This window comes from Platichthys flesus, chromosome 3 (genome assembly GCF_949316205.1).
Source record: "Platichthys flesus chromosome 3, fPlaFle2.1, whole genome shotgun sequence".
NCBI classification, from domain to species: domain Eukaryota; kingdom Metazoa; phylum Chordata; class Actinopteri; order Pleuronectiformes; family Pleuronectidae; genus Platichthys; species Platichthys flesus.
In genome coordinates this window covers 16,851,196-16,864,988 of record NC_084947.1, presented here as the reverse complement: position 1 = coordinate 16,864,988, position 13,793 = coordinate 16,851,196, and the positions used below count along the sequence as shown (strand labels likewise).

At 39.3% G+C, this 13,793-nt stretch overlaps 1 protein-coding gene across 1 annotated transcript in view; it reads right to left on the bottom strand.

The window, feature by feature from the left end:
* LOC133949044 (phosphatidylethanolamine-binding protein 4) overlaps positions 1 to 13,466 on the bottom strand; it is a 50,425-nt gene extending 36,959 nt beyond the window's left edge. The window contains exons 1-3 of the mRNA XM_062383183.1: positions 13,371 to 13,466; positions 12,271 to 12,374; positions 11,971 to 12,103 (exon numbers count right to left, since the gene is read on the bottom strand). Of these exons, the coding sequence (XP_062239167.1) occupies positions 11,971 to 12,103; positions 12,271 to 12,374; positions 13,371 to 13,373 (240 nt within the window). The 5' untranslated portion in view covers positions 13,374 to 13,466. The remainder of the gene's footprint in view (positions 1 to 11,970; positions 12,104 to 12,270; positions 12,375 to 13,370) is intronic.
* Between the last annotated feature and the right edge of the window lie 327 nt (positions 13,467 to 13,793).

The window sequence follows — 13,793 nt, the reverse complement described above, 5'->3', positions numbered from 1 at the left end:
AGCATAAAAAGCAGAGCCGGGTGAATTGCAACCACAACGCACTATGCTTTCAATCCGTAATTAAGTCCACAATACAGCACGTCTCCAAATGCACACACTGCACACGCTGGAAAAAAACCTTAGTTTTGGAGAACTGGTAGAAATAAAATAATTCGTCTGACAGATCATTTTGTGCGTGTTGATATATTTAGCGCTGTCAAAGAGGACATTACAGGGAATGGCACTTATATCACAATGCAGAAACTGTTATCAGAGGAGGTACAGGTTTATGGTTCAAGGGCTCGTCCATTCATTGAGAACAAGCTCAGCCTCTCTGCCTGACACACTGATAAAGAGAGCACAAATAAAACAGCTCCACAGCTCCATCTTTGCCTCTCCCCAAGGGAATAATATATCACCCATCTGAATGTGGCGCATATTGAATCATTTCCAGTGTCGATGATTCATTTGAATAAATCAGCCTTTTTTATTTTGCCAACTCGAGCTGATACTGAAATAAGGAAAACTGAAGTAACATTGTTGGATTTGAGGAAGGACAGGTGTTAGTGTTCTGCAGGACCGGTAATCCTAATCTCCTTTCAAGCAACAATTAATGACTACAGCAATAATCTCTGCATATATGTTGCTGCAATTCCTTTTTGACTGTCAACCATAACCTGCCTAATTCACGTATAGACCAAATCCAGGGGGATATGTCGCTGCAGGCAGATAGGATCTTATCCTGGATTTGCATAGATAAATGCACAGCAATAATTCAGTAAGCACATGGGACAGATGTAGTTTTGACCTGAAATATATTCTCGATCTGACCGTTCACTATTGGCAAGGCCTGCTCTCAGGAGCTTAATTTTCAAATACGGTTGATCCACAGATAGAAGTCCACTTGTTATCTGCATTAACTCATAAAAAATATCAAATATTTAAAGACAAAAAAAATAAAGATGGAAGCTTCCCTCACACACAAAAAAAAACTTTCAACGTCTCCCACAAAAAGATACAGATGCACAGGATCAGCCTATCGGCAAATATGAAGAATCAGCAGCTTGTGCAATGAAAGGGTTATATCCGCATTCAAGCTAAGAGACATACTCTAACATACACAGACACAAATCCTGTTGAGCTGAGCCGAGCAGAGATACCCTACCAGCCCTCCAAGGCACAATTAGGATTTCACGGGGGGAAGAAATCTACATTCCTGCACACATGAAAAAAAAAAAAAAGTCCTTTCTCCCTCCCCACAACAATATCAACTTTTTACTCAAGGAAAAACCTGAAGCACCACTCGATAGGATTTGGACAAAGAAATAAAAACAAAGCCAGCTAAAAAAAAAATCTAAATTTAAGCTGCAGTTGTTAAAGAAAAAATATTATGGTTGAGGAAAATCCAGTCCTAAGCCTCCCAGTTCCAATCAATTTCTCCTATTCTATTTGATATGAAAAGAAGCAACCACTCATAGTTTGTTTGAAGTGCTCGTCTGCGTTAGTTCGTATGGACGGCCTCAGTGCTTTAGTTTAACACCTGTCACACATTACCCGTAGTTACACGACTACCTGCCAATCGGAATAAGAGACAGGGTGAAACTTTTCATCAGATGTACCTATAAGTGACCACATGAACAGAAACATGTGATATTTGAACTATTAAGGTACAGCACATGCTTATGTGAGAAATCACTGTGAGCTGTCCCTTTCTTACTAGAAATAACTGCACCCAGTATTATAGTAATATCTGTCATGAGCTTAAATTAAAAGCAACTGCAGTAAATCTCCTGCAAACTATATTTGTACGTAAATGTAGTTATACAGAATCAACAATGCCTTCTTTTAAGCTTAACACAAATAACAAATAGATATTACACAATGTCTCATGTATACAAAGATAAAAAGGAAGTGAAATAACACAGTGTGTTTCATCCCCTAATTCCTTTGTTCAATACTGAACCGCAATCTAAGTGGTCAGATGACAATTACATAGTTTGAGTTTAAATTTATTAGAAGAAGAAACGAGCGCTGATATGATTCATTGACTATTGACATCTGAATATGTTATATGAGTATCTGAGTTTTGGGTTGTTGATCACACATAACAGGAGGTGCAAAGGTGATACCCTACAATTTGTGATAAAGATTCTACTTTATGATGTTTTATAGACAAAACATGAATTGATCAATGAGTCCAGCATAATGTCCTCATCTAAAAAGTGGTGCACTGCTGTTGGTTTGATTGAAAGAATGATTGCTGCTATGATTGCGGTCCTCTCCATTTATCATAAAGAACATTTTATCCATGATCTTAAGATTATTTTAAAATGCTTTTTTATTTCAGTCGACTCTTTAAACTCTTATCCAAATAAACTAAATGAGGATTGCAGCCCAGCCACATTAACTTTGACCCCATCATGTTTGATTTAACTCTGACAGACATTAAGCTAAATACCATGAAGACAATGAATGGACCCAGGCTTCAGCTACAATGAACGTTTTCAAATGTAAACTTACAGTTCTGCTAATGCGATCTGGCAAAATGAATGCCCGAGGTGCATCCATAGAGCAATTATGCCAAATAAGGACATTATCAGTGCTTGAGTTTGACCAAGACCTTTTAGCTGCCCGGCCTGTGAAGTGGTGTTTTTAGGAAAAAACACATTGTAACTGTCACTTCTTATTCTCAGATTTGTGTCGCGTCTGAAGAAAAGGTTAAGCGCATCGTCTATCTGAAAATGCCCAAATCTGCAGTCGGGGCATAAAGTTGGCATCCAGATAAATCATGGCATCACTGTGCTTCAGTTTTCTCATTATCCATACCTCTCATGACATTCACAGAAAGAAACAAAGCATCCTGCCAACACCTACTCTGGGAGAGAGCTCTTTCAGTTCAGCTCAAAAAGCTGAGAGCTCCAAACCTCCACACCACAGTGTGGGCAGTGCTGGCAGAGCCATGTGCCTAAGAACACTGACTGAGTGCAACAGTTGGACTAATAACAGAACAAAAAAAGAAAAAAGAAAATGAACGCATAATGTGGGGACATCTCCACGGCTGAGAAGCTGGTTGACTTCTGCCCACCTCTCTCCTCGTGAGCGCAAGGTGTCCACAATGCCTCTCGGGTCTTAGTTCCATGAGGGGCGGTGAGCTTGCAGCTTCAGCCACTTCAGGGTAACGCAAATCACTTTAATATGTTAAGAAGATTAAGCTGGATAAATGTCTAGATACATTTTTTTGAAAAGCCACGTAAATCTCTAGTGTTTTTATTTGGGGAGGGGCGGCGTGTGAGTCAGTTGAGACGATCAACACAAGCCCACCAAAATGCAACGCGATTGGCTGGGGAAAATTGGGCTTATTTGAGATTTTGCATTTTAAGCTTCTTGAATCTAAGACCATCCCACCTCTTTCTTATTATTTTTAACACCAACCTTTGGGACAACAAAACTATGGAGAAATACTGGTCACAGTTTCATCTGCCACTGCTCTCTCAGCTTAGACTCAGCTGCCTTATCCTGCTTATGTTGATATCATATCCTTAATTGTGCAGGTCAATGTTTTTCTTGAGAGTCTGTTAATCTGCTGGTGAGAGCTTTTATGAAAACACACATAAAGAAGAGAAAGAGGTTAAGGTGGATGTCTCTAAAGTTAAGTGCTTGAAGGGCTTTCAAGGTCTGCTGCTACATTTTTCAGGCTACATCATTCAAGCAAATTAATTAATTGAAGCAAGAATATTTCAAACGTGAGGGATGGCTGACTTCTCATTTTTTTTATTCCTATCTTAAGAATTAGCGATCTGAGGGTGTCCGCCTGTCAGCTCCCTGTGCTGGAAATTGAGTGTGAAAACGAACGGGAGAAATGGAACAAATAATGTAAAGGGATTAACAAATAATTTGCATAACATTTTCTTCTGCTTCCAAACTACAGGATCAGGAAAAATGACAAGGAAGGCAGTTTTATCATCCCCCTGTTCTCAAATCAATCAACACATCAATGCACCTGATCGCTGTTACCATTAGCCGCCTTTTCATGTCAAACGCAAAAGTTAATCACCGGTAATACATCTTAAAAAACACAGTAGAACCGACTGACAAGGCAACGACGGAAGTTGGGAGAAACAGGAAGCAAAAAGCATCAAACTTGAATGTTTGTGCATCTATGAGATGATACTTTCACTGTGCCAAATGTGTATTAACCTGTTTTTCCTTTAACACTCTGTCTTCTCCATCCAGAGTTAAGACAATAAGACCACTGGGGAGATGAAGGGGATGGCATTATGGAGAGTTAAGCATTATGAGCAGCCCTGAAGCTGTTCTTAAAGAAGGTGAATCAGAGGATTGGGACACAACTGTAACTAAACCCTGTGCCGGACCACAAATGAGAAGCACATAAAAACCTTTTGGGCAACGTGCCACTAAGCCAAGCATCTGGGTCTTAAGTAAAACTTCACATGATCACTTTTAACTTTGTGATTACTTAGTTCAAAAAGAAAAGAGGCTGTCAAAGTAGAAACAAGCCCATTGTGTCAGTTTCAAGGAAAAAATCCACGAAAACCTATCTGAGCGTCTGCAGTCACACTGTATGAATCTGAGATGAATTACTCTACAATGAAGAATTTAAGTTAAAGTTTACAGTTTGATTTTTGTCCAGAAAATCTTCACAAAAAGGGAAGGAGCTCACATTAACATCCAGATATCTGAGGCCCAGGGAACCTTCGAGATCGCACAACACACAAGCTTGTGAGACAAAATGAGAACTGCAGGGGGTGGCTTGATTTTATTATTTTAAAAGGTGATATTTTTGGGTGTCATGTCCCCGCTGGACAGATCACGTTAGGGAAACATACGAGTTTCTCCCTCTGCCAAAGTGCAACCGAGGCGTCTCCAGATCTTACGTTGATTCCATGGCAAATGTTAGGTTTCGTGGCTCATATAAATAGAAATTTAATCTTGTATGTTTGTCTTAGTATCCACAGCAGCAGATGCACTTCCCATGCAGATTATGAATCTCTGTTTGAACAGACCTTGCCGTCAATGTATATGAACTGAGGAGATGGAATTTCTGTGTGAATACTGAATAATAATCAGGCGCGCAGGTTCAGGTCGTATCTTTATTAAAGACTTCTGCTTCTCCAAGTGTTTGCTATTGCCTCTGTTCCGGAGTTCACAAATTTTGATCTAAGATTTAACTTTTACAATGACGAAAGCTTATAGTCTTATTGGTTAATTAGGTTGCTATAAGTACAAAAATAAAAAAGTTGTCATCAATACAAAAACATTCCTGCGTATCAAAGCAAATCATCTTCTTAAACATATCCGGTCTGAGTCGGCTTTACGTTTTCAACCACCTCCTTTTTCTCAGAGCTTTTGTCAAATGGGGAAAATCATATTCTTCCTGTCCTGCTCTTTGCATGGAAACCTGACCATTGTCCTCTGTAAGAGCATCCAAGAGCTTCCTTAATCTGTTCTCATCCTCCCATTGATAATACAATACATTTTCATGGTAATTGAAATCATATTTTACTCACAGCCACAGAGTAAAAAGTATTTCTGCCTACGCGCTTACAGTCCAAATGTAAGGTGAAGGAACACTACGCTACTGCAACAGCAGGGTGCGAAATGGTAGCATCAAAAAAAATTTAGATATAAATGAATGTCAGTTTAGGGGTGAATGCATGGTTGAGAGGCGTGAAGACGAAGAAAATAGGGGAAGGAGGTGAAATAAATAGGAAAGGAACACTTGATTTCAGATATAAATGTGTCAGGTGCAGTCTCACTTACACATGAAAGACAGTTGCACACATCCTTTTGCCCTCAGTTCCCGCCAACTGAGGGCAAAATCGTTGCAGCCCTGCAGTTTGCATGTCACAGGTCAAACCTCATGAGGTGCGTGTGCGTCTCGCGAGGTGCAAATGATTCTTCGGTGAGATGGGGAGATGGTGGCTCTGGAGGTTTACTGCCTCTCTTCATTCCAATGAATTTGCATAATCAATCGTACTAGTAGCAGAAGGTTGTAAATCTTTCCTCCTCAGAAGCTCGCATGAATCACGTGTGCCGTGTAGTAAATGGGCAATGACTGAATGGAGCGGGACACGGGTCAGCTTAACACGGTGTTATAATGACAAAGGGGAACATTAGCTAAGGAAATAAACTCCCTGAATCTCAGCCAAACACACCTACTTAATCCAGCAGAGCCAAAAACACCCACCTGATGAGACTGAATATGCAATTAGATGGATATTATAGTACATGTTTCACTTGTTGACCCTCGCTGTCACATAAAGGCTCAAGGAAGTACCTTGTCTGTTTATCTAAATATACACTCCTCACTGAAAAGAAAGGCCATTGCCTACTGGGGATAAAATCCCTATCTCTTCGTTCTCACATCCCCAACATGGAGACCTATCAGGAATCCTGCATGGGTGGACATGTAGGCTTTCCTAGGAATGACAAGGTCTGCTCGAGAGGAACCCCACCCTCGCTTCTCCAGCATGCCAACACAGAGGAGAGTGGGCAGCGCTGAGACGGCAGGCTGCCGTGGGCACTGCCAGGCTTAAAGCTGCCCTGTCGTCATCAGAGGCTTGCAGAAAAGAGCGCTGAGATTCACCAAAAAAAATAAAAAAAAAAAGAAAAAAAAGAGGAGGGGGATCGTTGCATTTAAATCCTCTCTCTCAACGCCCCCACATGTTTTAGTAAAGCATAATAATCATTCACAGAGAGAGAGAGAGAAAGCGAAAAAGAAAAAAGATAGAGGGAAATAGAGAGGAAACAGCTATTAGCAGCAGTAAGCAAGCTCAAGAGATCATAGTGAGGCAGCTCTAATCGCAGTAATGGTTTAAACCCTCATTCCATCCACAAGATGCAAGAAATGTCTACCCAAAAAACAAGGCTTTGAAATCCCCCATGTCTAAGAATGTGCCCTGTGGCCAGGTCCTTACTGAAAAAAACGAAAAAGAAAACAAGTCCAAAACTGTCTCCACTTTTGGAGCAACTATGAGGTAAAGATAGCTCCTGTGGCCTGTGTTGTTTACGCCAAGTACGCCAATCATGCCTGAACATGCCTGTGTCTAAACTATGACTCAAAATGATGTGAGTGCACATATTATAAACACAAAAGAAGAAATAAAAAATACAGACATGACATATAGTAAAGAAAAAAGTGTGAGGCCAATGCGTGCACTGGAGAAGCTTCACTGCATTTAGCATAGATTAGCTCAACTGGAGGGATGAAGCATAACATTTTTACAAAATATATTCTCCAACATGATGTTCTGCATCCCCCCCCCCCCCCCCCCCCCACAGTACAACATAAGCACTGGACCTTCTCAGTACAGGTGTCAAGCATTCAGGCCTGTATTGTTCTGTTGGTGTAGTCACACACGCACTCACCCACCCGTGGCGAGAACGCAGTAATAGATGACTCATCTGACCATATCACCTTTTTTTTTTTTGCACATGTCTGTAGACCAGTGCCTCTGGTTTCTGGACCACTGAGCTCTTAAATTTGTGTTCATCTGTTTAATGAGAGGTTTATGCAATGCGGTCCTACTGTAAAATCCATCGACTGCAAGATGGACAACGAGTGGCCACTTCCTCCCACTATCCAGAATTGAAGGGTATGAACATTGCCAACTTGCGCATTTGGAGCCAGAGTCTGCGCAGCAGCGATCGGGAGGATGGAGCCACAGTATCGAGGTCCCGATGAAACAAGCACTCCACTGATCACAAGTTAGTCTCAGCTGTTTTATAGCATCAAAAAAACTATTCAAAACCACACGTAATTTGGTCCATGTCCCATTCATTGACATGGAGGAGGAAGGACTTGTGACCTTTACTGCAGCCAGCAAACAAGAGGCGATCAAAAGGTTTTGGCTTTACTTTTGGGCAGCAGCCATGTCGTCCATCTTTATTTACAGTCTATGGTAAATATCCCTCACCTGCAACTGTCCACTGACACAGTCTGATAACTTCCTGTTATTCCTTACACGTTATACAAATGCATGATGATCTAAATACAGAAGTTCCTTTGGTCACAGTTCCTATTGAAACAGCAGCCAGGTGAGCATTTATGTGACTGAAGCTCCTGCCAACAATGAATCGTCTTCGATCTTTCCCTTTTGCCGTCGTTTTACAAAATCTATATCGACTGGACCTGCTCAGCATCCTCATACTGAACATGCCACAGAGCATGATCGCATGTTCATTTGCCCGATTGCATCGTGCAGTGCAAAGCTTTTGTCATACTAAGGTGATCACTAACTAGCTGAAAGTAGATTTAAGATTTAAGAAGGCAGAATCTCATTTTGACATTCCTTAGTGAGTTAAAGCACACCTGGATGAGCTGATGTGCAGCCAAATAAACACAGAGCTTTTTAATCCTTTCTAGCTCCAAGTTCTTTGGTTTATTTTTGGGTTCTTCTTCATTTTCACTGTTCTTTAATTCTTTCTACAGGCGGAGCTTGATTTCCATAGAGCCTCTATCGACATCAAGAACTTGCACAGCTCCGTCTCTTCTATAAAAACAAAATTACCTAAAAGCACTTTGGCATTTTGAGACATAATGTTGCTCTGACACAGAAAGAAAATGCAACAAGGTGTTGATACAGTCTTTGACATTTATAAACGTTTTTCAGTCTTATTGAACAATTTCCAATAAAAGTTGCTGGAGCAGTATGATATAAAAAAATAAAGATCTCTGATACAGGTAAAACGCTCTGTGACGAACAAACTTGTTAATACCATTCAACCGTGGGCTCTAACCTATAAACTGTAAGTTTTGAGTGAGTTGGATTTTGAATAAACATTTTAATCTTTAGAGTCTAGGAGAAGGCTCAGGTTTGTTTCCTCACTTCAGCGAGTAGGTGTTTGCTGGTATCATCCTTCAGAGACACTTTATAGAACAAGATGCCACGGTAGAGTTAATGTAAGAAGGAAAAGACGCAGAGAGAGCACGACTCTCATGTTAGACCTGCTAAGAATGTCATTTACAAGATTCCTTTAGTTTATATATAGAATATCTAAGAATTTCAGTTGAACCAGATCACATTAAGTGTCTTATGCCTTTTAATTAATAATATCTAAGTCAACTGAAGCTTCTACCTAGAATAACCATCAGGGCTGTGAGACTGGAAGAAGAAGCAAAATGTCTCCTACCTTTATTTTCAATTATTAAAAAGGTCACTGTATTATAAAATAATTATAATTAGGACAGCATTAGGATTAAAATCTATTTAAATATTGTTTCAGAGTTACTTTTTAGTTTATTTATACTCACATTATTTATTGTTGTTTTTATTTGTGATGTAAGCATATGCCCTCCTCCCTCCTTTTGACTTAGACAATAAATTATGAACAATGGACCTGAATGCTCTTTGTATTTTCTTTCTGCATTGGTTTGGCTGTGTGTCGGACAAACAGCCCCACACTCTCTATGTGGTGAAACAAAGGACATTTGGAAAAAGAGTGTTACAGGTCAAACCCATTCTTAAAATAGTTTACCACTATGATAACCCTATTCTAATCAAACCCATGCTACCGGTATGTTTGGCTCTTCAAAACACTAGTTTGTTTTTAAATTGGGACAGAGATTAATATATTCAGAAAATAACGTCACGATGAACTTCAGTAAATTGTGCTTCCGTCCTATTACAACAATTTCTAAATATGTACCCTTGAAAGAATATGGTCAGGTCTTTTTCAGTTCTTATTGCCACTTTGCACTAACTTTATTTATCAGACTAGGACATGGTGTTAGGCATGTTAGCCAACACACATCCCACTTGTATCAAACTGGAAATGCTGTTAAGGCTTCTGAATATTATTAGGATTTCTAAAAATGCACATGCCAGGTTTCACCAACACATAAGTTCAAGTGGTGATTCGTTGCTCTGAAGTTTGGACTCAGAAATCTGCAGCTTCTTTGGCTCTTTGCTTTTGTTTTTGGTCATGAGCACCTTTCCAGAGGCGTTTTCTGGGGACTGCTGCCCATTGCGCTCCATTACAATTACTCAGCAGGCATGCATCCCATCCCAGTATTGAAGTGGGTGTTCCTGTGGGTGGATCTGAGCCTGAATGGCCACTATTCTGTGTTCCAGCTACTGGGTACAAGGGGTGAGTGGCAAAGAATAGCAGCGACACGGGCAGCCTGGCACACTGACAGAGCATGGTAGCATGGTGGACCGGCGGACCGATAACATGACCGCAGGCAACGCTCTGAGCCTTCAACGGTACCTGTTTGCTCAAGTGTCAGGAGAAATGGAGAATTACATTTCAAAGCCCAGTAAATAAAGTTTGTATTGATTTAATCTAACATGTAATCTGTTTTGCTGTCCGGCGCTGATTCTGGCAATAAAAGAGAATCATGTAAGACAGCATTATAGATAATACGACCATACATCAAAGGGAGTTTGAGCAGGGGAAGGGCAATACATCATGTTCAAGCCAGACTGCTTAGCTCTGGAATTCATAAACTAGCTCCTAAATCGAGGTGGCTTTCAATTTAAGTTTTCAATTTACAGATAGAAGGTTTGGTGTACACTTGATGTAATTTCATTGTCAACAACAGCAGCAGTTCTGTGCACTGGGTAAAGCATCTCTCTCTCTCTCTCTATCTGTGTCTGTGTCACTCAACAGTAAAACAACACAGAGGATGAAAAAAATACATAATAAATAAATAAATGAGTACAATGCAGGACGTGTGAATGGATCTGTGATGATTTCATGTGACATGCGAAGAGTGGGTATTTAAAGAGGAACACATCACATGACATTTAAGCCCTACATCATGTTCTGCCAACACATTTCACAAACTCGTTGATTTGATGGCATTGAGAGACTCTGCTGTTAATGTCATGCTCTTTTTCACAAGCACTTTTCTTTTTCTATCTATTACCATCAGCAGGTAACATTCTGACTTTTTTTCAATTTAGATGTGTCTGGGATCTAAAATCCCTTCATGCAAACTTCAAACAGCAGTTTTAATGCATTCATTTGGAATCTAGCCTCATAATTTTGATAGATAGATTAATTGAATTGTTAGTAATCCGTGTCTTATTTTATTCATAACCTTGATTTACTACTACTACAATTTCATACTATTTCTCTCTAAACCATGCACTGTATATTTTACTCTCTGGTGCAGCTGACTCCTATCTTAGGATATAGAATAATTGTCTCTACGTTGACTAGTATGATTAGTTTTAACCAATCAGACCTGACCTATCATTAGTTACCAATTTAAGGATGCCAATGACAGTAACGTTGCATTTGATGCTATCTGACATTATACACAGTATGAAGTACAAGTTCAGGTAAAATGTAAGTGAGACGTAAATCAATCGTTCATGGAGTGGCCTACGACCATGAAGTGCTAGCACCCCACTGTGGTGTCAAAGATTACTGCAGTCAACCAGTTTTCAGCGATGTAGGTGATGCAGACAATAAAAAGTTACATATATGCTGAACACTGAGAAGACTGACTTTTTAAATTGTTAATGTAAATAATGTTATTTTGTCTAATATTGTGAACATGTTGTCTATTGTGACAGTAAACAAAGGCCTGTTCTATAAGTGATGATATGGAGCGTGTTTTATCCATTACTGCACTCTAGTGTTCAAAATAAGTCTGTGCATGTTTGACAAACAGAGACATAGAGAATCTTTCATGTCATTATAATGTCCAGAACATCCTTGTGAATCGCTTAATATTATTAATAGATGAAAATTACGTTTCTATTCTATTCTAAAAATGGAGTGCCAATATTCAAAGAAGTGCTGATGTACTACTGGACATCAGTTAAGAGTATGTAAATTATGTCTGTTTTGTGAAAGTTCAATCTACAAATTAAAAAGAAAGGGGGTAATGTTTGCATATTTAATAACCTGCTGTGGTGGAGTCAAAATCATTGCAGAGTAAATACTAAACAAGTTATTATCTCCAACATCTCCCAAAAACATGAATGCACACATGACACACGCACACGCATCTTGTACCTTTTGTGCTCCAGAGAAGTAAATCCTTGGGGCTTTCCACACTTTGCTGACTTTCTCTCTGAGCTTCTGGTCCTTGGGAACGATGAGGCATTTGTCGATGTCCATCTCTGGGTAGATCACTTCTAGTCCACCACTTCATTGAAGAGAGAGAGAAGCTGAACCTCATTGTACACAACTGTGTATTACATTCAGTATTGAGGTAAATGTAAACAGCACCATAGTCTAATATAAAGATGGACAACTAAAGTCATTTCCATCACTCTATGAGCATATCTTTCTGAAGCATTATGTTCTACTTACTGACAGAAAGAAGAATCCAGTGAGCTGAGAGTGTCTGGTGATGTTTCTACATGGAAAAGCCCCAAGATGCACATAGACAACACCAGAAATGACCTGAGTGCAGCCTGTGGAACAGCAGCAGTCAGTCAGACAAAACCCAATTCAGGAATCTGATAGATTCAAATAGTATTTCTTATTTTTTACCAATGGATGTTCAGTGGACGACTGGAAAAAACACCTATTGACCAGCCAGTTCATTTCTATGAATGAAATGAATGACAGTTCAAGAAGCACAGGAAATAAAGTTTCTCAGTGGTGGAAAGTATGAGTAACTGAAGTGCTACTGAATTAAAATCGAATTGTAAACATGAAATGATTCATTAACTTAACTATCACAACTCTGCAAAATGGTCTGAACATCTTGAAACCCTAATGCTGTTGAATCACAAAATAAGACAAGGAAAATAAGTGAATTTAAAATATAAAGACGTTTCCCCTAAAAAATATGAATTACTTAACAATTATCAGGAAAGGTGATTGATTTTAAGATGAGTAATATATAATTTCACATCAGCTGTTATTCATTTGTTACATCGCGTTTAGTTTATGCTATTCTGTAGATAAACATTTTTAAATAACTGCCCTACTATGTGTGCTCTACGTCTGGGCCAATCAGAGGTGATGTATACACCTGACCACGCCCACACTTGTTAATGACACATCAGCAGCCCCGACATCTTTGAGAAGGACTGATGAGAAGAATCACAACAACTAGATAAAACTCTTAACTTAATTATTATCAAAGTTTAAGTTTGTGTTACTATATTTCAACTGAACTTGTCTGAACTGCAGATAGCTGACACGTCCATAATTTAATGTAATGATCTTAATTAAGCAAACTTCTGGCTACATGACAAATGACACGTGACTCAAGTGTTGCATGTTCACTACAGTACTCGTTAGCATAAGTTTAGCCTTTAAGTGTTTGTTTGTTTGTTTGTATTTCGACACGGTATTTCGCAGTTTATCCACCCAGTTAGAAACCAGAGATGAAATAAAAAACACGGTTCTCTCTCCACTACAATTTGTTTATCTCGACATTCACATGGGAACAACGTTACCATGTTTCTCAGCTTGTTCTCCTCCTGCACCTTCACTGTCTGTTGCTTCTTCTGCTGCTGCTGATGATGACGCAGCTACGTAGCGCAGCACGTCACTGACGTACGAGGCTGCACAGGTTTCACATGACAGAACCGAAACTAAAACAACTGGCAGAGGGCACAGTTCTTTACATTTACATTATGTATCACCAATAAGATCAAAGAGGTGCACTACGAAGTCTTACACAATATAATACAAACGTATCTGTATTTTCAGATATTGAAAACAGATCTAAAAACAGATCTAAATTCTATACAACGATGAACCAGTGTCTTTGACAAACTCAAAATATAATATGAATGCATTTATATTAGATTTATATAGATTATATCTTGGTGTTAAATTAGTAGAAATGTTATTGCACATAAAGATTGGACCTGTGA